A 26688-nucleotide genomic window follows, 5' to 3' on the forward strand; every position below is an offset into this window, starting at 1 on the left:
TCCTTCATTTTTGTCATGATGCTAGTATAGCCAGATAAAAGTATCAAACACCTAAAAGGCACAAGAATACCTGACAGTACCCCTTTAATAGATTGAATTTACTCACATACTTTACAGCACCAACTTCAATCAGTCAATACAGTCCTCAACACGAGGCAATGGATAGGAATCAGGTTTTGTTACAGCATTTAACATTGTGAAAATCTGTACATCGTGGTAAATTATCTGATTTTTTCGACAAGAAAACATGGAGAAGCCTTACTAGAAGAAGAGGCTACAGCGATGTGGTTATCAAGCATGTACTTAACTTCACTTTAAAATGTTATTTTGCTTCTCTTCAGAGACTTGATAGAATCTTTGACAAATTTTGGTGTTGCGCTGTGTTGTGTGAATGTTTATTTGTTGAACAGGTGGCACCTTGTACAGCAGCCTTGGCCACAGTGTATGAATGTGTGAATGATGAATGGTTCCTGTACTAAATTTATGTAAAAGCGCTTTGAGTAGTTGTTAAGACTAAAAAAGCGCTATATAAATACAGTTCCATTTACATTTACACTCACACTCATACACACACACACACACACACACACACACACACACACACACACACACACACACACACACACACACACACACTGAACAAAAGTAACTCACTCTTGTGCCATCAATTCAAGGAAATAAAATAAAATGTTAAATATTACAAATCATTTTGATAAACAATTTTCTTTACAATTAATAGTTTTAATATGTTTCGTAAGTGATTTACGTTTGCAAGAAAATGTGTACATCATTAAGATGTTGAATTAAAAGCTTCACAAATAGCTCAGCAAGTTAAGATGTTGAATTAAAGGACCAAATCATTGTAATTACAAATTACATACATTAACGATCATCAATAATCATCAATAGTCATCTATAGTCATCAAGGCATTGATATGTCTGAATCAAAATCTCGAGAAGACATTTCATTGGCAGTAGAAGGTGAGGACGTTTTCATGGTTTCCTCTGACCATCAGGACTGGGGGTCTCAAATCGCGTGACAAGGCGTCCAGCCACAACAGGTAGAGAATATTCGGACACACTCCTCTCCTCCCCACCGGCATGGTGCTGTTAGGAGACATACAGAGTCACAGCAAAGGAGGTTTAATAAGTTGAACAGTTTGTGTTTGACTACTTATAATTAGTTCAAAGCATCCATAAATAAAAAATAGCCATTGACTCAGTGGTGCAGTTAGCATGCCATGTACTTACAACAACACTCAAGGCCACTCCTTTTACTCTGCATTGTCTACCTTCTAATAAAGTAGCACTATCATGACCTAAAAAAGAAGAATTACTGTACTCACATAATAATCAGAGCAGCGTCTCTGGAGTAATCCTGCAGAACCTCATTTAGACGAATCTGACGGAGAGACTGAATCACACAGAGAAAGTTTACAATTTTAGTCAAGGAACAAGTGGAAAAAAGTTTGGATCGTTTCTTCCTCCGAAATTATATTTGTGCTATATCCAAATGTGTGATTCAGGTTGCGTCAGTGTGTGTTTCTGTGTGTGAGACCTTGGCCTGGTTCCTCTCTAAATCCTGGTCAGTGATCATCCACGGCTCCTCCTGCTGTCTTGGTGGTTCTGAATCAGAGTCCTGTTTGGGACTTGTATCAAACCTGAAGCGACCCACTATGTTCTCAAAATGGCGAACACTGAAGCATACAGAGACAAACAGGAATCATAGGTAATTGCAAAAAGTAAGTATGGATTAATTCATTCTTTTGATTGCTTCTTTTTTTAAATGTATCTGGCATTCTTAATGTTGAGGTTTTCACCACTATTATTTACAGCAGCACACTGTATGTTGAAGCAACATATGGACAATTCCATGAAAGCTGGTGGGCATGCCTTGGATTTAGTTTTTTGTTGTTGCTGTAAAGCATATTAAGGATCTGATGCATCATTAAACCTATATCACAATAATATCACGACAATTATGAGAAGGATCAAGGAGGCTTGGGTTAAAATACAATACAGCAACAGGATTTTTAGTGATAGCAATGACTAATGGGTTTCACAGTTCAACATCATAGGATGTTCATGCTCTCCAAGTACCATCTGTTTTTTTCCCCTTAAATTAAAGCACTCTGAATGCATGAAGTACAAATCAAGTGTAAACATGGCCTTATTAACCTGCAAGCGGGCCCTGTGGCAAAAATGAGCTACTGGGTCCCAATTAACCCCCTCTTTCCTCTTTGCATAATTCCCCATATGCATCATGTAGGCACAAAACTGATATAATGAAGGTTAAAACAAGATCTGACACAGGGAACCTTTTCACGAAAGGGCCTCAAGAACAGGTAAGAAAAGCAGAACTCTTTGATCAGTCAGTTGATATTGTGCTTTAGTGGTGCATATTCCAAAACATATTTTCAATTAAAGTAGCACAAACCAATTAAGACACAGTGAGCCTGGACCTTTCCTGATCCTTTTCTATCGAGCCTTTATTTAATCTGTGTTGTCTTTTCCCCTTGTGTCTTGGTTTGGGAGCCTGGAGCTTCTCCGTTCTGGCCATCGTTATGTGTAGAACCAAGTGCTACAGAATTAGTTTTGTACCTGCAGCAATTGTGCTATTGAATAAATATGGGACAAGGGCACTTGTCATGGCTATACTGTTCCATTTCTGTTGGCTGTTTTGCATTGAGGTCTGTTTGAGAGTGTTTGTTCTAATGTTTTACGAATTCATCAGGTTGTGATGTACTCTTGACTAATGTGTTGTTTGTTTCCTTGGATTGATGTACCCTGTCTGCACAGCAAATCTACCCTCGGTTACTAATAAAGAAACGTAACCTAACCTAAACTAACCTTTGCGGGCCCCTGGCATTCTGGGCTTTTGCCCAGTTGGTAAACCAATTGCATGATGACAGATTTTTCTCATATTGTTTTTTGCTTTATTTTAGTCTCATAGACAAGCTTTGGCAGTCTTACTTTTCAGGCTTGGGGTTCTGGTAGATGTCAGTAAGAACTTCAACGTCATGGAAACCAAGACGGAACTTCTTGATCAGTGCCAACACCCTAAAAAGAGAATGTAAGTCTGTAATGTACAATAACATTTTTAATTTTGTCACAGAATCTCATACTTGTAAACCACAGCAATAGTCATTTAATCATGACTGACATTTTGGCCCAATCCCAATACACCCCTTGCCCCTACCACTTAGCCCTACCACTCTGTTTTGTGCATTTACATGTAGGAGTAGTGGTGTCCCAATTCTTGTTGTGATAAAGTTGTAGGGCAAAGTGGTATGGCTATGAGGCCCTCCAAATGGAGTTTTTTCAGAGGCACAAAAGTTAGTATTTTCTTAGTTTTTAAAGATTTAAAAGTTATGATAACCATTGTATAATGTTGTTTAAATGTATTATACACGCTGCTGTCTGGGTCAGACTTAAAGGTGCAGTACTTATAAAGCTAACTTTCTGTCATATTTGCTGAAACTGACCCTATGTTCCAGTAGAACTACATGAAGCAGGTAATAAAAAAAAAAGAATCCGGCTCCTCTGGCACCACCTACAGCCTGTAGCGCGATTTGGAAAAATCCACAGCTGCCTGTTCAGATGCACCAATCAGGGCCAGGGGGGGGTGTCTAACTGCGTGTCAATCACTGCTCATGCACACGCATTCATTCTCCCTTGTGGGAGGAGGGGCTTAGGAGACCGTTTTGGGCTTTGGCGAAAAAAAAGGGGGGGTGAGAAGTTGTCAATGTTCACATTTTTTGGCTAAGTCCTGGATCTTCACAATCCTACCTATGGCACCTTTAATTGTAATAATACAGAGGAAAACATTGTACTACTACATTTACCTGACAGAGAATGTTGCAGATACACATTCTACTCACAAAATTAATCACAATTAATATATGACGCATTATTATTTATTATCCAGCATTATACTAGAGTTGAAAATGTCCACCTTGAAGTACATTGTGCTGACAATGCCTCTTTTAACTTTAACTAAACATTTGAAAGCAGAACTTGTACTGTGTGGTCCAACCCAGTTCGTGTAAATGTCACGTTATTTTTAATCTATTGATACGTGTTCACGGGGATGTTTTTCTCGTTTTTTACGTGGTGGCCAGCACGAAATACCCTACGGGGAAAGGATGCCTCACAAGCCGGGAGACGACCGAAAAGGACGCCTCACACGCTGGGAGACGGCCTCCTCACACGCCGGGAGACGGCTGCTGGGGACACGCGACAATAACGGGACGGTTGTGATTAGGAAGACTACGGGAAACAAAACGAACACCCGCGATTCCCCTCGGTGAAAGTCCTGTGTTGTTTGACCCATCCACCACCCCGACCAACCTCCCTACGCGGATTTTCGGCTTTTTATAACTCCCTACCATTTTCGTGCTGTGACCACGAAATATGCTTCCCATTGAAATACATTACTTCACATTTTCGTGTTGGCCACCACGTAAAAAACGAGAAAAACGTCCCTGTGAACACGTATCAATAGATTAAAAATAACGTGACATTTACACGAACTGCCGTGAGACCGGGCTGTGCGGTCACAGGTGGTTTTTACCATATGGCATTAGTAAAGGACCTCGTGAATGTGTGTTTTTATATAATTTGTTTTTTTAACTCAGGCGCGGTTCGGTTTGTTTGTTTTTTTCAACAGGGAGAACAGACCTGTTACGTTCACAAGAGGCATGCATTTTGGTCATTTTGCTAACAAGGGGGATGGTATCTAACTTTGCACGGCAGAAGGATTCTCGTGATAGCACATGAAAATCTATCTCGTAAGGCGTCGAGGTAATGTGTTTGCGTCTGAACTACCAGCTTACTGAAACAATCAGCACTTTGTGAGGAGGTAACGGCCGTGGTTTAGGTGTGTGTGACGGCTGCACTGGCGGAAGTGATAGACAGATGGTTTTTGTAATCACCTGCCAGGTAGTTTCTGCCCTTTTCCAAACAGTTTCCAATGAAGGCTCAGGGTCTCAGATGGTGTTAGATGGTTTGTTACACAGAACCATCTGAACCATCTGAGACACTGAAAACCGACCACATCGCTACAAGTCGTTTGTTCAAGCAGCAATCACGACTTATATTTACATTTATAGTGAAGGCGCCCTCTAGTGACCGTAGTAGTTATGACGGGAGCAAAGCAGAAAGTAAGGTGACAAAGTATAACATTTCCATGTAAGGTGATGGATGGGTCAAACAAACACAGGACTTTCACCCAGCAGACCGGGGTTCAAGTCATGTTTGAAAATGAGTCTGATTTTAACCCAAACCACCATCTTTTTCTAAACGTAACTAATTAGTGTTGGGTTTCTAAACATAACCAAGTAGTTTTTGAGCCTAAACCTAACCAAACTGGGACTGTTTCACAACGTTAATGGCGTGTTTAAAACCGTGACCGTTACATTCTCTGGTTTAGATATAAGGTTATATTTCCTGCCCCGCTAGGGGTGATAATTTCTTAGACGCTCCTGTGGGTCGTATAAGAGATATTGTCGTATGGTTTGGATGATTTGTTGAACCATCTGGCTCGTCAGGTTATATGGCATCCCCCCTCAAATGTCCTGCTATGCTAGTCAACATGACTGCTGGGTCTTTAATAACTGGATAGTTCATTGATCTCCATAAGCAATTCTGCATTTCCTTTTATTTCATTTCATTCATATACTTTTTTTGGACACCTTTTTGGCAAATGTGCTGAAAAATCTGACTAAAGGCCTTTACACACCAGGGGTGACAAACTTTACTTCTTTCAATCTTGACAAAGGCAGCACATACCAGATCCACTCCTCTTGTTCTTACTTTCACAATAAAGGTCCTGGACTGCAGAAATGTTTACCTGCCAGTATGAATATTTCCAGGCAAGCATTTTGCGTTTTTGTGTTGTTTATTCATAACGCTCGAAGTGTGTAAAGGCCTTTAGGTATAAAAAAGGTAATCTGAGTGCTTACTCCTCTCTCTGTTGTTCCTTCTTGCCTGTTTCTCCCCCCACAAACACTCGGACCTTACATCTGGCCCAGCGCTTCCTCCGAGTCAGCAGGTATGGCAGCAGGAGGGTCAGACCTGGTAAACCACACACACACACACACACACACACACACACACACACACACACACACACACACACACACACACACACACACACACACACACACAGTGATAAGGAAACCTGTGATAATATTCTTGACGGAAGTAATGAAGGTTATAGATAGATGAATACGTAATTAGACCTCCATCATCAGACAGCCAGTACACATCAATGGTCTTCTTTTCTTGTTTTTTCTGGAACACCGTACTAGTCTGAGGCTCTGGTTCAATGGAGATAGAAGCTGCAAAGAATTTTGTACACGCAACAAATTAGTTTTTTTTGTTTTTTTTTTACATTTTAATCAAATCAATGTACTATATCATTTCTGTGTATTTAAGTTCACAATTGTTAAACATTTACCATTCAGTACTATTCACAGAATTTCCATTATACGTAAAATAAATTAATCCTAATGATACGATCATGCATATACATACATGTAATACTTGTTTGAATAGGGGAAGGGGCAGAGATGGTGTTAATGCTCTCTTGTCCTCCATCAAAGCCTGGATTAACTGAAATAAAAACAGAGGCATTTGCATTGTATATTGATTCACTTGTAGTCAGTAACTCAAATGATGATGGATGCATGTGGACAACATGGCCCTTGTTAACATTAGTGTAGCTGCAGCAGCAGCCAAATTTATTGATGGTGCAAAATTAATTTACTCTGTGTGCTCCACTCTAATTTGAAATAAGGCTCTTACCATGTGATTGAGAGGTATGAGAGACATCCAGTCCCTCCTTCATTCTCAGAATGCACACGCCGTACTGTAGGTCAAATGCATCACTGAAACACACGTTGGACAGCTTTATTGCAAAAATATGATTATTAGTGCTTGTAACAATGGTACACGCACACGCACACACACACACACACACACACACACACACACAGGTTTATGAAGCCCCACTGTACTCACTGCAGTATTCCTATGTAGTTGTGTGCAGCCTGAGGTGTGTCACTGCGACAGTCTTTCTTGAAACCCATCAGCAGAACATTTGGCCTAATACGTCCCAAACCTGCCGCCTGGTGGACATTCAACAACATGAGAAGAAGATGAGATAAATCAAGCCTGTGTCACAAAGCAAGTTCAACTTCCTCAGGCTCTCTTTGAGGTATTTGGCTTCAATGAACCCAACATTGACCATCCTGGATAACGGATCTCACATAGCTGGTTACCAACTGGCTTTGTTAATTCTGGCTTTAAGCCAGCTGTGAGCATGACATGAAAGAAACCATTGCCACATGGCCACCATCTGGAAGAGGAATGTTTTTGACATGGAATTGTGTTTTTGTTTTTTTAATTTTCGAAATCTACTATAATATATAATCACATAAGATTAAACATTTAACTGGTGGGCCATTTTCTTTTTTACTGCATTTCCAGTAAAAAAGATTTCCCATGCAAAGCAAAGTCTATCTGCTGGTTTGTACCAATGCTGCTGTAGTTGTACTTGTTGTCCATTTTTTCACAACTGCCGATTGGTCAGGAGGTGGTTCTCTCATATGTTTTGGTCTGTAAGGAATTGTTTGGCTGAGTTACCTTGACAAATGAACTCAGCATGAACTTTCTGAGACTGAAAAAGCCAGGTTTACCCCAAACTTAGTTGGCTTTGTGAGACAGGCCCCAACAAAGTTCAGTTGATGAAGACAGTTCATTAGAATAAAATAGATGAGGTGTAATTCTGACCTGTAGCAGCATGTTAACTCCTGATCCTAGCTCTGTAGCCACAACACCTCTGTAGAATGACCTGACCTTCCGCTGGTTCAACCAGGTAACATGACGGTCGCTGCTCGCCATTTCCACAACTGATGGGGAGGGACCAGCCTGAAAAATAATGATTTCAATCTTTAACTGAAGATGCTCTGACAGCTGAAACATGGCAGTTTAAAAATATGTTTGTTCTTGTGTTTTTACTGAATCAAAAATGTAATCATTACTGGGTGGTGTGTATGTATGTGCATTTGGGTTGGACTCACAGTGACTACATTGCAACACATCATGAGACTGAGACCCTTTGTGAAACAGGCGACGAGATCCACCAGAGCTGGGCGACTGCTGGGAGGACCTGTTAGCACCAAACACTGCGGTCTGAAAGGTGAGTATAATTTGTGTAAAGTTGGATGTTGAGCAGGTTAGTGCAGACCTTTGTTGATCTTTAATAAATAATTAATTGGTTCCATGATCCATTCATTGTTTTTACAGTTGGCATAAATGAGACTGACAAAGACTTGGACATGATCTTGACTTTTGAGCAACTTGCCCAAACTTGATCTTGCAGTTGACACCACAGTATCTTTTAAAGTTTCTTAGCTAGTACTTTTTATGGTGAAACCCTTTTACAATCCACTCCACTGTTAAAGCATACTGCTACTGCTAACAAATTGTTTTGCTGTTTGTTGACTCACTGCTTGTTAATACATACTGCATTCATGGGAACATTAAAGGAATAGTTTTACATATGGAAACAAATATGAGCTAAGCTTTAGAGGTGCTGGTAGATGGATATAGTTACCTTTGGACATAACCAGGCTAGCTGTTTCCCCGTGTTTCAAGTCTTTATGCTAAGCTAGGCAAACCTTCTGCTGTATGTAGCTTCGTCGTTAACTGATACAGGTAAGAGATAACAGATATGAATATCGATCTTCTCATCTAACTCTCGACAACAAAGCAAATAAGCAAGTTCAACTATTTCTTTAAGAGTGAGAACAAAATCTGCACTAACTAGAATAAATTATCCTTTAAAATGCAAGTTTTTTTGAGGACAATGAAATTGATATTTTCATTCAACATTCCCCTTCTAAATTTAGACCACAGAAATAAAAAATTATAGGCTAGGTGTGTGATTCTGTCACTGACCTGTAGTTCTTGACATGGTCCTCCACATGGTTGAGACCTACACACTGGTTTAAAGCGATGTTGTAGGAGCTCGCCTGCACTGAGGAGCCCCAGTTTACAGCTAAGCACAGAGAAGAGCAGCAGAGTAAGAATGATGGTGTGTGATATCACATTGTGGTTTGTCTAGCTGTACTGTATGTGTGCGAGTTTACCAGGCTTCTTGTAGAGTGTATATCCCAAAAGGACGAAGACAACGCCAAAGGCAATGAGGGCCGCCCACCAAGTCAGCAGGAACATGATAACCACGCTACACACAGAGCCCAGCAATGACAGCCACTTACTGTAGAACCTGAATGACGGACGCCAACCTGTAGATAAACACACATACACACAATGTCTACACACTTTCATTGACTAGGAATTCTGCTTTCTCATAACAGTTGCAATTTTGCTATGTTTCATTGCTAAGTCTTGTAATCATTTCATATGTGGATTTTGCTGTCTTAATATTAATTAATTCATGCATTCATAAATCTGTCTGCATTAAATGAGACCTATTATGCTTTTCCTTATTTTTGTCATATATATATGACAGAATGTTCATATTAAACTTGTCCAAAGCTTCAAATAATGTGGTAAACATATTTAAAAAGTAAACCCTTGGAGCACAATCCTCAGATTTCAGACTGTCCTCAACACTCCACTTTCAACTGTTTTTCTGCTCCAGGCACGTTACTTCAGTGTTTACATACTGTACACTGCTACATGTAGCTACATGCTAACATCAGGGAAACCTGTAATCTTGGATGCAGATGATACTTTTCATCATTACTTTCCCTAATTTCAGATCACATTCCTACTGGAACATGCCCGGTTATGGTTCAGAAGCCTTTATTGGTGATTTGTCACAGTATAAAGTGCTGCTACAGCCCATCTGGGCTTTTTTGGGAGGGGGGATTACGAGACAGGCGCTACAACAGCGTCTCAGACAGAGGGTGCAGCAGCAATGAGCACTATGAGAAAAATATTTAATAAATAAATAGTTTTATTAACATTTAGGCATGACATGTTCTAGTAGAAACACAAAATATGTACATACAAAGTATGAACCAGAAAATAAGCATGATAGGTCACCTTTAAAGCAAAATGTGTTATTTCTGAGTTTTCTACCTGGTGAGTTGGTGATTGAGGCATGGAAGCAGCTGAAGTTGATCAGAGCGTATGAGCAGAGGAAGAAGTTAGAGATGATGGGAGCGATGGTGTTCAACTCGGCTGGTGGAGAAAAAAGACAGAATGGAGAAGACAGCAATTAAGAGAACCGTGGTTTAAAGTTATAATTCTTAAGATTTTCATGAACAAAAAAACTATTTTGACACTAATTATGGTCAGTATTAACACTAGCTCCGCCAGACCCTTTCGGGTACTGTAACCGCCAGACCCAACTTCCAAGTCTTTATCCTTTTGTCCTTTTGTTTGGCTGATGGGGCATTAATGCATCACCTCTCTCTTTATCTCTATAGCGCTGCGTTAATCTCTGTAGCAGCAAGAACACACACAGCCCCCCCACACACTATTTACAGCCAGATAGTCTATCTAACAGCTTGAACCCAGACAAAACTGATATACTCAGTGTAAAATGTGCTATTTTGCTGCCACCCCATGCACTAATATTCCGGTGACGGTCATTTGGGCTGTATGTTGTTCCCCAGCAAACAGGTAACCTTTAAAGAAACTTCAGAGAAGGTTGTCTAAAGGTTATTTTTTTTAAACCTTCAGGGAACGTTCTCTGTTCAGCCATCGCCATCGTCAGAACCAGCTGTCTTATCCGCAGCACAGATAGGAGAGTGGTCGGACTAAGTCCTTACTAGGTTGACAGATAGCAGATATTTATAGGACTAAAATAGTGTTTTTATGTATTGATTTGATTTACAGATTACAGTGAAATCAGAAAGCTCGTAGTGACACTGGGAGCCTTTTTATGCTTGTAAAAAGTGTAAAAACGTTATATATTTGCGAAAATAACATAACCCCATTTAATGTATTGCTTGTTTAAGGATAAAGGCACGAGATCATGCGCTGGTACAGTATACTGTTTGAACGTTTTAGTAAATTTGCCACTGAAGCTGGACTGGTGAGTAAATGTTACAAAAGCACCTTTATTTATTGTGATTTTCATATTTTGTATTCTTGTATATATATTGTTCCACAACTAAGTACAGTGGGCAGAATGTCTAAATAGAAGGTTTAAGTAAATTTGCCACTGAAGACCAGCCAACAAACTGATTTTTTTTAAATTATTCTTTCAGAATAAGCAATCTTTCAAATATGTCACCCCCTTGAGTCTGTCTGTAATCTATGAGTATAAAATATTTTTGGATGGTGCAGTAGGGACCCAGTAAGGGATTTAGGTAGTTGAAGTTCACATTCCAACATTGTTAAATTGCTAATCTTATTTAAGTGCATTATTAAAATCTTAGTATAGTCTTATCCAATGTCCTGCCAATTTTTAATGGGAGAATGTGTATTATCTACAGCCTACAGTCATGTGAACAAATTAGGACACCCATGCTAAAGTTGACTAAAAAGTGGAATAAAAAAATCATCTTTAGGAAATTGATCTTAATGCCTTAATTAAAGAATGAGGAAAAATCCAATTTTTTAAAGACACCAATTTTCTTTGTGAATGAATAATGTATCGTAAATAAATAAATGTTCTTCCTTAAAATACAGGGGGCATAAGTAAGTACACCTCTTTGTTAAATTCCCATAGAGGCAGGCAGATTTTTATTTTTAAAGGCCAGTTATTTCATGGATCCAGGATACTATGCATCCTGATAAAGTTCCCTTGACACGAAGAACATTGGTGTCCTTAAAGATTGGATTTTTCCTATTTTTTTTAATTAAGGCATTAAGATCAATTTCCTAAAGATGATTTCTTTATTCCTCTTTTTAGTCAACTTTAGCATGGGTGTCCTAATATTTGTGATATTATGAATATTTAAAGTGCTGACTTTATCTCCTCTCAATAATGCAATCGATCTATAGCCTATACATGCAGCAGAGGAGCAACTTGGGGTTCAGTGTTTTGCTCAAGGACACTTTGACATGTGGATGGAGGAGCCTGGGATCAAACCGCCAATCTTGTGGTTGATGGAGGACCTGCTCTACCTCTGAGCCACAGCCACTCTGAGTGAATATTTTGAGGGTTAGTCAAAGAAATACAGCGTTTGAGAAGCCTACCTGTGTTCTATAATAGTAGAGGTGCTTGGGATAATATGAGCTATAGTTGTAGTAGTGGTTGTAATGGCAGCGGTGCTGTTAAAAGTAGGACAGGGGCTAACAGGTGCGACTGCACCTCAACTGCCTTGGAGAGACCGTTGGGTATTGCCACAATTTATCCAAAGCGACTTCCAATAAGTGCATTCAACCATGAAGGTACAAACTCGGAACAGCAAGAATCACAAAAAATAAGTACATAAGCTTCAAATAAGCCAAACTACAAAGTGTCCCATGTACGTGCAACATGTAAGTGCAATATATATATATATATATATATATATATATATATATATATATATATATATATATATATATATATATATATATATATATTAGGGCTGTCAGCATTAACGCGTTAATCGCGATGCGATTAAGGGCCGAGCATAACGCGTTAATTGTTTTTAAACGCATTAATCGCATGCCACCATTTATTAATTTATTTTACACTTCACTCAGCTTCGCGTCGTGCCTAACAACGGTCCTTAGCTGTTCTAAAATCACTAGACTCTAACTAGGCTACTATTTTGACCCTTTGCCGCACCTTTACTTATCATCAAGCTGCCATACTTCCTCGTAACACATCCTGCTGCTGCAGGCTGAAGGCATGATAGTGAAAGACAGCAGCAACACAATTCTGAATGGCACTTTTTATTTTCCAAAACTCCTGGACGGCTCAGTAGACAAGTCGAAAGCCATATGCACATTGTGTAAAGCCGAATTAAAATATCACCGAAGCACTTCAAGCTTGAGCTACCACCTACGAGCTAAGCATAGTAGTACAGTTAACGTGACTCAGGTTGATACCTAGCGGGCTCAGGAAAAGCACTATTTTGGAGAGTGCTACTTGCCGACCTGTGGATGAAACCAAATCCCAAAAAATTACTACAGCTCTTGCAAAATGGGTGGCAATTAATTGCAGCCTGTCAGCATCGTAGAAGTTTCGGGTCTTAAAGGGTCACCACAGGTGACCCACAGGGTCACCCACAACCTACTTCACATCCTCTAATGATGAACATGAGACTTTTCTGTTGGTTCTTTCAGCAAACAAGAGAACCAGTAGTGTGCTTTGCTTCTTCCAATTACCGGATCCTCTGGAAATCATAATGGCTGTGCCAAACTAGTCGCTGGGCAGGTATATACAATTTGTGACGTCACTAATAGAAGAAAGTAAAGGCTAGAATGCAAACAAGGTGTTTCAAGCAGTTCAGGAGATATGTTTTCTGTGGGACAACTCTGATAAATATGTTTTTTTTTTTTTTTTTTAACTTTGCAGACTTTTTACATGCACAAAAAAACTATATAACACACTGAAGGACAGAGAAAACCCCCCAAAAAACATAATAGGGCCTCTTTAATGCAAACCCTACATTTCCTTCTTCTGCTGCCACCGAAGTTAGTACTAACATTGATAGTTCATCAAAAATACAACTACAAAACAAGACATGGTGATTTGGGGCGTTTTTGTCAGCTGATAATTTTTAATTTTTGCAAAACTAATTTTCCAGCCCATATTCTAATAAAACAAGTTTCAGGACATTCCCAGTTCTATTCAAACTATAATTGCTAAAGATCCTCCTGGTCACCTACAGAGGTTCTCTTCAAAGCCTCACCAATGAGAATGAAGCAGGCAGCGATGATGTACGTTAGTAGGTAGCCTCTGAGTGGTTCATCATTCTTGCCGTAACCTTTGCCAAAGAAGCCGATGAAAGGGTAGAGTTTGTCCTTACATAGGCACTACCAGAAAGAAAAAAAAACATACAACAGAGAATATAAGGAAAAAAAGCTTGTGTTTAAACAGGCACAGGGAGATGGAAAATGTTGCACTGATATATAAATAGAAAAAAATATTCACAACATATAGTGTATAGTGTATCTAGTGTGTGTTTGTGTGTACCTGAAAGACTTTGGGAGCAGACACCAGGCAGGCCAAAGCAGAGGACAATGTTGCTCCAAATATACCAGCAGTGATGAGAGGGGCGAAGGCTGACACCATGCTCATCGACTAGAGACGGAAATGTGCTGTTTAGTTATTAGTTTCATCTCTCTCACCAGAGGAGAAACTGTTTGTTCACAGGGTGACCTACTGTTGTGTAGGTAATGTAACAGATTATTATAGAGGGAGACTCAATCATTTATGCAGAATTACGTAATAAAATAATAATAATAATAACAATAATAATAATAATAATAATAATAATAAATTGAATTTATATAGCGCAATTCACGAACTCAAAGTCGATTTGTGTTGCCTCATTGCTGTCAGTTTCCATTGTGTATTGTGTATTCTTCTTCATAAATGCTTTGAACTGACAGACGACAAGACAGCTTTATGTTCTGGCGACCCCAAGTATCAACAGGAGGTCAATGTTTGAGTGTTTGAAATTCTAAAGGACTTCATTACCCAGAAACCATGTAAGGAGTTGGTTTGTGCTTTGCATAGCCTATTCATTTTGTGATTTAGATGGAAATCAATGTGGGTAATTCGACATAAAAATAATATCTTGCAAGTAGGGCTGTCAAAATAACGCATTAATTTCGATTAATTAATCTGAGAAAAAATAACGCGTTAAAAAAAAATAACGCAGATTAATCCATTCCATATTGACGTTTGACCCGGAGCCGTTCTAGGCACCATTGGACTGTAAAATGAAGGAGGGAGATGAGAATGAAGGAGGGAGATGAGAATGTGCTGCCTGGATCATTAATTGGAACTTTTACTTTTACTTTACTTGTAAAAATCTTCTTCCTGCTAACCCTGGCTACCGAAATCTGGTGTCACTGATGTCTGCGTTTCTCTCTGATGCTCTAAAGACGATACAGGCAACACAAACACCGCTGCACGTGACTCTAGTTAACACTATACTCGACAGCAGCTAACGTTAGCCTACCGCTAGCTAGTAGCTGGATTAAATACGGTTAAAATGCTGACAGCTAACGCTAAACGGCGTAAAGTTTTACTGTGTTTTACTGTAGAGGATTCAACACCGGGATGTAACAATCTGTAGCTGCCGTCAGAGAAACAACACAGACAGTTCAATGAAACTGGTAAACTACAGCCTCCTGGTGCATTTGAAGTTATTGTAAATGTCCTTTACCATCTGGTGGTTGTTTTTGTCGTTCAACAGCAATTTACTAGTGAAATAAGTTATTGTTATTGTTATACATTATTATTAAATCATTTAATTTTGACCATATGGCCTTAGCAATAAACAAGCCGTTCTTTAATGTCACCAACTGTTGTTTAGTACCCTTATTTTTTCTTTTCTTTATTTTTGGTTCAGGCACCGTTAATTATGTATGTGATTAATTTCGATTAATTAATCACAGAGTATGTAATTAATTAGATTACATTTTTTAATCGATTGACAGCCCTACTTGCAAGGCTTCAAATTGAGAAACAGAGAGCGGAATAAAGACAGATTTAAGTAATTTTTGTGATTTGTGAGTGAGCTTGTGCTGACCTGATAGTAGTTACTGATGCCGTAGGTGCATGATTTATTGTTGATACAGTCTGTGAAGTCCCATCCATATTGACAAGCCTCACCAACACAAACCCCAGATGAGGATGGTAATAGGGTGTCATTTAACAGGCCAGACGCATCTCTCACCACACAGGATCCTGGGAGTAAACAAACACACATGGACACAAGCATGCATAAAGAAATTGCATATGCGTACACACAAGATTTTCAACCTAAATCCCAAAAATAATAAAGAAATTGAAAAAAAAATAAAAATAAATAATAATAAAATATATATATATATATATATATATATATATATATATATATATATATATAATGCATGTTGTAATCCTGACAATTATTATTTCATGCATATTGTCTGTAACTATTACTGACACTTGTTAAAGGTAGAAATAAAATCAATGTTCCAAAATGTTAAGGTTATGACTTCCTATAATGTGTCTGCATGTTGTTATTATGGCAACATATCCATACCCAAATTCTTTGTAAATGTTTCAATTTAATTCAGCTTTTGTCATTATACTTGCATACTTACAACTAAACCCCAGTCTTGTCAAGATGCAACCTGCTAATAATATTTAAAATATACATAATGTAACTGTAAAGGTTATGAGCAAAATTCTCCAAGGTAATTGTAAGGTTCAGTGGGTAACTTTTATAAAAATAACTTATTGTCATGTTTCCTGAAACTGTCGCTATATCCTGACAGTAGCACATTAGACAGTCTAATCTGTGAAAAAATCATGTTCCTCTGACTCCACCTACTGCTACTGATGGCATTTGCAAGTTTTCACCGTGTCCTAAGATTAACAATCAATCAGATCTGAGGCGTCTCTAATGCAGTGTCAATGGCTCATGAACTACAGTCAAACTGTAAAATTCGACAGTGCTGAATCTTGATTTATCTTTGATCAGCGCTGCCTAGTTTTACAGTTTGACAGCAGTTTACGAGTAGTCATTGACTAGAGCATTAGAGACACCTCAGCTCTGATTGAATGTTTTCCTTATGCTATTAGGAGTACCAGGAGCAGGCAGAGAAACGTGATTTTTTTCATTCACATAGTACTGTCTTGATATAGTGACAGTTTGAGCAAATATGACAAAACGTTATTTTCTATGAAAGTTACCAACTGTAGCTTTACGTGTGTTGTTTTCATACAATGTAAACATAGCAGACATAGACATAGTGCAAAGGTATAACTTGAAGAAGCAAAAATATGTAACTGTCGTACATTTTTGAGAACACTGTACTTCAGAACTGTATACAAGGTGTGGATAGTGGCAGTAGTAGTAGTAGAAGACCAACCAGTTGATACAATGTGAACTTGAGAACAGGATAAAACTAATTTTGCCATTAAAATTTACATGAATTAATATGCTATGTTGAACTAACCAACTGACAAGTACTGAAGTTATGTTTCCTTTCCAGGATTGAGGTTTAATGGGAAACCATTGTACAGCGCCAACTAGGAACTATTATATTGTACGTACATTTAATCAGAATAAAGATGTCATGTGATTTGACTCTGTTAGTATCTAATGAAACCATGATATTCAACCTGTCGCTGGCTCAGTCTGTCATACTATACACTGCTTCAATGAGTCCACCATCAGTCCTGTGCCCAAGAGACTAGCCTGCTTGAAATATTACCGCCCAGTGGCACTTACCTCTGTAGTGAACGGCTGGTCAAGGATTAAATCTGCTCTTCACTACCCAGGCAGCATAGTAGACCCATAACAATTTGCCTACCGTCCTAACCGATCAAGGGAAGATGTCATAGCACACTTTCTCCACACCACCCTATCTTACCAGGAAAAGAAGATATTGCTGTTCATTGATTACAGTTTAGCGTTTAACACCATAGTTCCATCCAGGCTTGTCACAAAGCTCAAGGACCTGGGATTAAACACCACACTGTGCATGTGGATCCTTGTCTTCCTGACAGACAGATCCTAAGTTGTGAGTTTGGGCGGACACACATCTTCCACCATCATCCTTATCACCAGAGCACCCAGGGCTGTGTTATAAGTCTCCTGCTGTATTCCCTGTACACACACGACTGTGTAGCCACTTTTGACTTCAACACCATTCGACGTAGCTGTGGTGGGCCTGATCACAGACAACAATTAAAAAGGCCTACCTGAAAGAAGTAGAGGACTCACCCACTGGTGTCAGGACAACAACCTACTCAGCAAGACTTAAGATATGAAAGTGAACTTTGGGAAGATGCAGGGAAGGAACTATGCCCCCCTTAATATATATAACAGTTCCTCGGTGGAGAGGGTAGACAGCTTCAAGTACCTTGGTGTCCATGTCACTGAGGATCTGACCTGGGCACTGCATACTGACTCAGTAGTGAAAAAGGCAAGGCATCTGTTTCACCTCAGATGTCTAAGGAATTACAGAGTATCCCCTCAAATAGTGAGGAATTTCTACTTCTGCATCATTGAGAACATCCTGATGGGAAACATCACTGCCTGGTACAGAAACAGCACCAAAAAGGAGAGTGAAAGAGAGTGGTTTGTTTGGCTGAACATACAATGGGGAGTGCTCTACTCTGCCTAAAGAATATTTACACCAGGCGCTGCAAGAAGAAAGCTAGGAGAATCATTCCAAACCACATGTGTAACACCTTTTTTCTCTGTTGAGGTTGCAAAGAAGGTACAGGATACACCAAGCCAGAACTGGAGTCAATCGGATAAAAAAATCTACGAGGCGTACGTTAAAGCACAGCCCCTAAAAATGGTCAAAAACGTCCACAATTTTTACAGTAAATTCAATATGGCTGACTTCCTGATGGGTTTAGGGGATGACTCCAAGACCAGTTTTTGTAAGTCTTGATATAATACATATGCCCACCAAATGTCATACATCTACATGAAAGTTAAAGGAGAGGGCTTTAACTAAATAAAAAAGTCAGGTAGAGCTATTGAGCCAATTTACCACACCCAAGCCCCATATCAGATATCTATTTTTACCAAGCCTGACTTGTATACCACTTTTCATGATATGTCCAGTAGCCCAAACACTTCAATTTTGCGCTCATTTAGGATCCTAGTGATCTGAGGGTAGAAGCTCTTTCTGTGTCTCTTAGTGCTTCTGTTGTATCCAGCAGCCTACCTTCCTTACACGCTCTCAGGTACCGAAAATTGTCACCAATTGATTTAACGTGAATCTGTCCTCGGTAGTACCAACGTTATTTGGTCAGTACCCTGAAAAGTATCAAGTTTGGTACCCAACCCTATTTTCTATAATTTCTTTCGTTTTGAGCCATTGACAGGTTGACTATCATTGCTAGTTGGTCAGCACACGGTTTAGGGACCCGCCCACTGATACCGTCTGGTCCTGTTGCTTTCTTGTTGTTCACATGCTTGAAAGCCCTTCTGATAATAGGTCGGCCTGCACCAGCTCCTAAAAGCTAACTCCTGCAGCTAAGTTTCCATGGTGCAAAACCATGCTTCCAATTGACTAAGCCTTGCATCCAACACGGCAAATAAACTACATTTATTACATCATTAAAAGAGGCAGAGGAATAGCTAAACAATTGTCATGCCGAGCAAGAGGGAGCATGAAAGTGAGAGGAAGAGAGAGAAGCCATCGCTAATAGCTAACGTGATCAGAACTGAATAGCGTGTGAACAACTGTGGGATTAGCGAGTCGCTTAAAGGAGAGAGTTATAAATATAATAAAATTAACTGGATTGAGGTAGAGTTGCAAAAATACGCTACCAACACAGTGCTGGTGTTGTGTCCCTACTGGTTTCCAAACTAACTGGTTTCCGTATATTGTGTTTACCTAACAGCAACAGTTGTTGCCTGCCTCTGGCACCAGATTCATCACACAATCACAAACATATTACTGGTGATTTTTAGGTTGCATTTCATATCTACTGCGGGGAATATGAAGTTAGTACTACATCACAGCCACCTACAATCATTGGAAGATTGCGTTGAGTTGGTTTTCGACAAAGCCCGTCTACGGAAAGCCGTTCCACTCCCTATTCAGCCCCATTGTACCTACTTTGGTTGCAGTTCCACCAGAGTTCCACTGGGGGTGATCACGGTCCAGTGCAAAATGAATGGGACCCTATGGAGCTAGACGGCTAAATTTGTCTCTTTCGCCCGATTGTCATTGAGAAATCTCAGATTTGATTGTAGTTTTTGCAAGTTCAAAATGGATTATAGGTCAAAAGTTGAATGAACGAGTACTTATGCCCTTTCGATTTGTTACAGGTTGAGTCTTTGTTGCCCATAACACGCTAGCATTCTGCTAAATGCTGATTGGTCAGTGAAGGACTGATTACAATCGGAGATCCCACTTGACGGCATCCGAAGCAGAACCAGAATGTCAGAGTGAATATTTCGGTGTGGTCTTTAAAACATTAGCAAACCTCTTTCTAGCACGTGTATTAACAGGGAGAGGCTAACCTGTCAGCTGTGTTGTCGATGCCTCGAGAGAAAAAAGAGCTTGCCGTAAAGCAGTATCTCTGGCCGTATATATGTATGACGTCATTGACATTTTAAAAGGCTTTTTAGAACAAAAAAGCGACTTTAAAAAAAAATCTAACAACCAGCAGTGTGCATTTTGCATTGAGGGGTATAGCTCCATAGAGTCCCATTCATTCTGCACTGGCCTGTGAGCGCCACCTATATGGAACTCTGGTGGAACTGCAACCAGTTCAGAAGCCTGAAGTAATGAGGGAGTGGAACTTCTTCCCATATTAGAAATTCTTTGGTTTTTGATCTCCGATCAGAGTTTCCGCAGTTCTACGCTGGGTGCTCGAAGTTCTTTGACTTTGTTTTGGTTTGATCTGAAACAACTAATTTCTTCTAGAAATTGCCCAATCATATTTATCGCGTTTTCTCGCAGCTATGGCTATATTACCACTACATTACAGCTCCCTATAACATTACACATATGACTAATAAATACTTTTAAACAGTAACAATATAACTCAGACAATACTGTCAAAATACACAATAGCCAACACTCAGCCACATGAAAAGCTAAAACAACTTGTTACCCTGGGCTTAGGCAGTGTTTTATATCACGAGGGCGCACTTATTGAACCCAGAGAGACACATACTGTATATCGCCTGAGCTCAATAAGCTTCTTAAATAATTTAAATTACAAAATTAAGTTACTACTTTGCTGTGTTGGAGTTTGATTTCAGAACGAGACATCACTTGGGATAGAATCATTCAATAAATGACACACCATGCGTGGTTATTTCGGAGCAAAGCTCAAATAACACTGTATCGCAAGCACTATTTGCAAACACAGAGGTATGTTTTGCTATACAATATAGGCCTACACAAAAGGAAGGAGAATGACTGTAAATTATTACGTCCATGCCTTCAGAACTTGTGGGTAGAATATTACTTTTGCTGGCTCATTGGCTCTATCAGCCGTTGTGTATGTTGTATGTTTAAAATTATGTAATAGTCGTACGTGTAGTGTCGTAGGGGGTTGTAATGTAGTGGTCATTATAGCGGTAGCCTCAAGGGAAGAAACGTGATAAATACGCTCGGGTACTTTCTATATAAACCCAGGTAACCAGTTGTTTCAGATCAACCCAAGACAAAATGTTACCTGGATGCTGACGTAGTTAATTAATACGTGACTGGAAACAGGAGAACCAAGAGCCTCGTAGCTCACTGTGTGGAGCCGCAGTTACAGATGATGTGTGTTTTTTCCCTAGTGAAATCAAAACCACCTCCCCACGATCTTGCAATCATATTTTCTTAAATTTCTTTTTTGTAGATGGCCGGATGAAGTGCTCACTTATACCATCATATTTGCAGAAGTAGATCTGGGAAGCAGTTTGAAAATTCGCCAGTAATAAGTTTGTTATTGTGTGACGAATCTGGTGGCAGACAACTCCTGCTGCTGTTAGATAAACACAACATATGGAAACCAGTTAGTTTGAAAACCAGTACAACACCGGCAACCAGAAATGAAACAATAGGTCAAGTAGATCATTGATGGATGGATCTTGAATACTTTTACACCAGGATTTGTTGGATCAACCAATGCACACACTAAATCAATAATCTTTTGCGTATTTCATCCTGAATTCATCATTTCATGCCATATGATTACAGAAAATGCCTTTTGTAAGAAGCATAGAGGTAGTCATTATTGCAAAAGAACGTCAACAAGGTGATTCAAAGACTAAGTCATTATGGGTAAAAGGCAGTCTACAGATTTAGTAGACAGTTGGGACATAACGGTACCAATGGTTGCAGAGATGATGAGGTATGACACAGTGGTCCAGAATATTGCCATCATTGTTCCTCTAGGAATGGCCACTGTTGGATTCTGGGAAGGAGGGGACAAAAGAAAACAACATAAGGCTTTTTAACATACAATTGAGTTATAATTTGCAGCACACATGTTAATCAAGATTTGTGTGCAGAACAGGATGAAGTGGGATACAGGCAGTTTTTTATATAAATGAGAACAATGCATGCTGTTTTAAAAATATATCTTTACAAAAAAAGAAATAGGCAGAGAGAAATAAATAACTACCCCACAGGAAGTCGACGATGCAGTCATGAAGCTGGGAGATAGTAAGGCATAAGGTATGGACTATATATAATAATAATAATAATAATAATAATAATAATAATAATAATAATAATAATAATAACTTTTATTTATATAGCGCCTTTCTGAAACCCAAGGACACTTTACATAATTACAGTGGTTATACTAAGTAGGTTGTAGGCTGTGGTAAACAGGTGGTGTTTCAGGAGTTTTTTTTAAATGTCCAGGGATGTAGCATTTTGGATATCTGCAGGGAGGGTGTTCCAGAGGGATAGGGCTGCAACACTAAAGGCTCTGTCTCTGAAGGTACAGAGTCTGGTGTGGGAAATGGAGAGCAGGCCAGCGTCTGAGGACCACAGGTTTCGGGGTGGGGTCTATGGATGAAGGAGGTCGGAGAGGTACAGTGGGGCCAGGACATGGAGGGATTTGTAGGTGAGAAGGAGGATTTTACAATTAATTAAGTCAATTGGGAGCCAGTGATGGTGGATGACGGTTGGGGTGATGTGCTGCTTAACATTTAAAACTTGCTATGGAAAAACTACCCTCTGCTTGCTGTTTGTTTTACTGGGCCATTATTTCATGGTATTCTACTTTATTCTGTTGTATCTGTTTTACTAGTGCCTTTTATTAAAGATAAAGCTGGTAGTCTGTACTCATGTTGATTAATGTGCGTTGTCCCTTTTAAATAAAGATTTTTTTATTTTATTAAATGTAAACATGGTAATGATAGTGTATTTTTGCCCTAAAGAAGATTTTAGATGAATACAATAGGCAAAATTCCACAATTTGTATGGATTTATTGATGCTTCTAAAGCTTTTGATTATATAAATCACGGAAAATTCTGTATCTGCTCCGTTCCATGTGAATAAACAGGGTGGTACTTTGTCTCCTTTTCTTTTGAACATCTATATGGATAATCTATCACTGCAGTTAAACGGATGTGGAACAGGATGCATGGTTGGTAACTCTCTCACTAACCATGTACGCAGATGATTTGGTGATTTTCTGTCTATGTAGTGCTGGTCTTCAACAGTTATTGAGGATGCTCATAATATGGTACAGATTTAGACATCAAATGTAATGCAAATAAGAGTAATATTGTAATTATCAGAAGTAGGGAAGACAAAATCACCATTTTCCAGAAAAATTTTGATGTTTTTCACAAAGACACCCCCCCTTCAGTTGCCATGAGAAGCACTGATTAACGTTGGTACTCTCCTCTGCCTCTCCTCTGCACCCGAATTGATGCATTTGAATAATGGCTGTACAGCACATTGAGACAATGAATGGGACATAGAAACTCATTTGATTGGCAATATTCCCGCACATGCAAGACTAATCACACTTTTTGTCCATAAAAGTTGTCTCCTGATACGGGACTCCTGTGTGTGTGCGATACGCTATAATAATGTCAGGAATGTTATTTATGAGACTCATTTTATAGGTTGGTGTGGATGTGCACCATCAAATGACAAGATGTGTGTTGACTGTTGAGCTGAAAGACACTGCGCATAGAGATAGAGAGACAAATGGAAATGCTGTGGGGGACTTATTGTCATCCTTTGTTCGACAAAATGTGGTAATGTAATAATTTGCACAGTTATTTGTGATTATTTTTACCATCTTGTTTACTGAAATTTGCTGAAATTGATAATAATGCGTTTCAGCATTTGTGTTTTACGCTGCAGGTTATACGTTCCTTACTACTTCATACAGCATCAGATAGAACCAAATAGGTGGTATTTTTTTTTTTTTTTACAGTTTTTGAGATTGACGACGTATCTCCACTTCCTGCAGCCTGGAGCCTCCCGTCTCATGCCCTCCCATCTCATGCAACAGGGTCAACAATACAAAATCGCAAATTATTTTCAAGATGGAGTTACGGATAAGTTAGTGAGCATGTTTATTGCAGTCAATTGAAAACCGTTTAAACTCTAAAATTAATGATTTAAACTCTAGAATTAACAATTTAAACTCTAAAATTAACCATTTAAACTTTTAAATTAACGATTTTAGCCATAGTTGGCAGATTTCTGGATGCTATTGTTGTATCCCTGATGTTAATGTATATTGTTTATTTGATGAAACCTGTTATGACTTTACCATTTAAAAAATATACTTTTTTAATGCTTTGTTTGCTAATTCACAACATAACAAAAAAACTTATGCCAGGGGAAAAACATATAGCTCAACAATGAAGCCACCCAAATTTACACTCTAAATACACATTTACAATTATACAATATATGACACCACAAAAGAGTAATGAAACGGTTTTCATGCCTTTTATGACTGGAAGGTGATCTGATATTATCTAAATAACAGTCAAGCTTGTTTTATGCAACAAAGAAAGGTTTAGAATTTCTAAACCTGCATTTATGGATGTGAAATTTGGCAAGAAGAAAAATAAGATTCATGATAAAATAATGGTTAACCTCCTCCTTTCTGAAATCTTAAAAACCAAGAAGTAACGTTATAGGTGAAGGGACCATTTAAAACTGCATCAACATTTGTTTAAGCAATATTACACGAGAGTGTTGATTTAATGAGGTCCGTAAGAATCACTGAAGTGTACCCTCGAGTGTAATATTGCGATTATACAACAACGGTTACCAAGAAAATAAAAGTGATAAAACTGTATTCATTTTGTGGAGCAATTTGCTCTCAAAATAAAAAAGCAACAGACAGGATTTTAGTCCCTCCCTGTTTAGTCAGCCAACCAACTTGAGCTAACGTTAGCTTTGTAGCTGTATAGACTAGACTAGACTGTATAAAACAGGTAGAGACCTGGGATTTCCTAAAGTGTATAAATGCTGCACATTTAAACACACAACTGCTTTTCTAGCTCAATCGTACTGTAACCAAGACATCTGCTGAACAAAAATATTTTCTATCAACAGATTTAGCTACTGTATGTCCGCGAAATTCACATGTAGCGGCTATTATTTCTATAGCAAGCTCGGGGAAGGCACTTGGCAAGATGGCATGAGACGGGAGGCTCCAGGCTGCAGCCATAGAATGGATTTTTAGTTTGTCTTTTAGTTTGACATATATTTTTATTAGAGATGCACCGATAGACCGGCCAGTGACCGGCCATGACCGGCGACCGGTAGGTCAATCTGACATATGCCGATTTCATGCCGATCAATGCTACAATAAACAACGCGTGTCCGCGCTATTCTCGCACATGTAGGGAACCTCGTGAATTAACCTGCAACATGTCAGCTGTTTGGAAGTTCTTCAGCATGTGTGCAGAAAATAACAAGTTTGCAATATGCAACACCTGCAAGGAAAGAGTAGGGTGTGGAGGGACGACACCAAAAACCCAAATCAAATTTTTTTAGTTGGATATTGGATGTGAAAGGAAGGAAATGGTTCTAACATTGCACTTTAGATGTGTGTGAATTTCCCACACCGGGAGTAATTTATATAGTTCTATTTTATAGTGATCCATTATCTGTTCAAAAATATTTCTATGTTCTGTGCAAAATGTTCTATTAAAGAAAAGATAGAAATTAAATATTTGTGTGTGCTGTAAAGTGGTTAGAAATCGTAATCGGCTAAAATCGGTATCGCCTGGCCTAACTCAAAGAAAATTGTAATTGGTGCATCTCTAATTTTTATGTATTTTATTCATAAGCATGATAGTCTGCATTTATCTTATAGACAGATATTTTAAAGTATTTTATTCATTAGCATGATTGCCGTACTGTGTAGTTCAAAAACACTCAAAACACCACAGTACAAGACATAGCGGACCAGACTCAAGCTTTTATTTTGAAAAGTAGAAGCTCGGAGATAGCACCAGGCGGGAGGACATGACACAGGAGAGCATGAGATGGGAGGCTCCAGGCTAGCAAGCAGTTTTAACATCTAATCAAACCACATTCCCATCTGTAATTACATTTGAGATATCCATAATAGCATTTCTACTGGATAAAATTGTATTCTCACTAGTTAGAATGATGATTAAAGAACTCTTCATGTGACGTTATTTGTACTGGTAAGAATGATGTTGTGGATATCTGAAATGACAATTGTAGATAGGAAGAATGTCATTGTGCATATCTGAATTGTTCTTTTTGACTAGGAAGAGTTGACTTATCAAATAACTAATTAAAAAAACAAACTTATGAGAAAAATGAACACGTAAACAAGCATCACCATGATCAGAACTACCTAAAATGACATAAACCATCTTTGAGAAAGATTTATTTGAGATATACTTGAATTTTTTAGTTTGGCCCATGTCCCATCCGTTAACATGGAGGGGGCAGGATTTATAACCCATACTACAACCAGGGAGCAATCAAGATCTTTTGGCTTCACTTATACAGTCTATGCATCAATGCCTGGTTTCTCACAATAACCTACTATTACTTCATCATGTGGCAGCGCAATTCTTTTTTTCTTCTAAAAATAGATAGCA

The 26688-nt window shown here is 38.8% G+C and overlaps 1 protein-coding gene across 1 annotated transcript in view; it reads right to left on the reverse strand.

Moving 5' to 3' along the window:
• Positions 1–965: 965 nt before the first annotated feature.
• The window catches only part of slc12a3 (solute carrier family 12 member 3), a 36905-nt gene continuing 11182 nt past the window's right edge, over positions 966–26688 (reverse strand). The window contains exons 9-26 of the mRNA XM_078256152.1: positions 21946–22030; positions 15684–15841; positions 14117–14224; positions 13833–13956; positions 10114–10215; positions 9156–9311; positions 8965–9064; positions 8085–8196; positions 7795–7932; positions 7024–7130; positions 6808–6890; positions 6538–6615; positions 6243–6341; positions 5964–6075; positions 2974–3060; positions 1559–1697; positions 1347–1414; positions 966–1107 (exon numbers count right to left, since the gene is read on the reverse strand). Coding sequence (XP_078112278.1) covers positions 966–1107; positions 1347–1414; positions 1559–1697; positions 2974–3060; positions 5964–6075; positions 6243–6341; positions 6538–6615; positions 6808–6890; positions 7024–7130; positions 7795–7932; positions 8085–8196; positions 8965–9064; positions 9156–9311; positions 10114–10215; positions 13833–13956; positions 14117–14224; positions 15684–15841; positions 21946–22030 — 1998 coding nt within the window. The remainder of the gene's footprint in view (positions 1108–1346; positions 1415–1558; positions 1698–2973; positions 3061–5963; positions 6076–6242; positions 6342–6537; positions 6616–6807; positions 6891–7023; positions 7131–7794; positions 7933–8084; positions 8197–8964; positions 9065–9155; positions 9312–10113; positions 10216–13832; positions 13957–14116; positions 14225–15683; positions 15842–21945; positions 22031–26688) is intronic.

This window comes from Sander vitreus, chromosome 8 (assembly GCF_031162955.1).
Source record: "Sander vitreus isolate 19-12246 chromosome 8, sanVit1, whole genome shotgun sequence".
Lineage (NCBI taxonomy): Eukaryota > Metazoa > Chordata > Actinopteri > Perciformes > Percidae > Sander > Sander vitreus.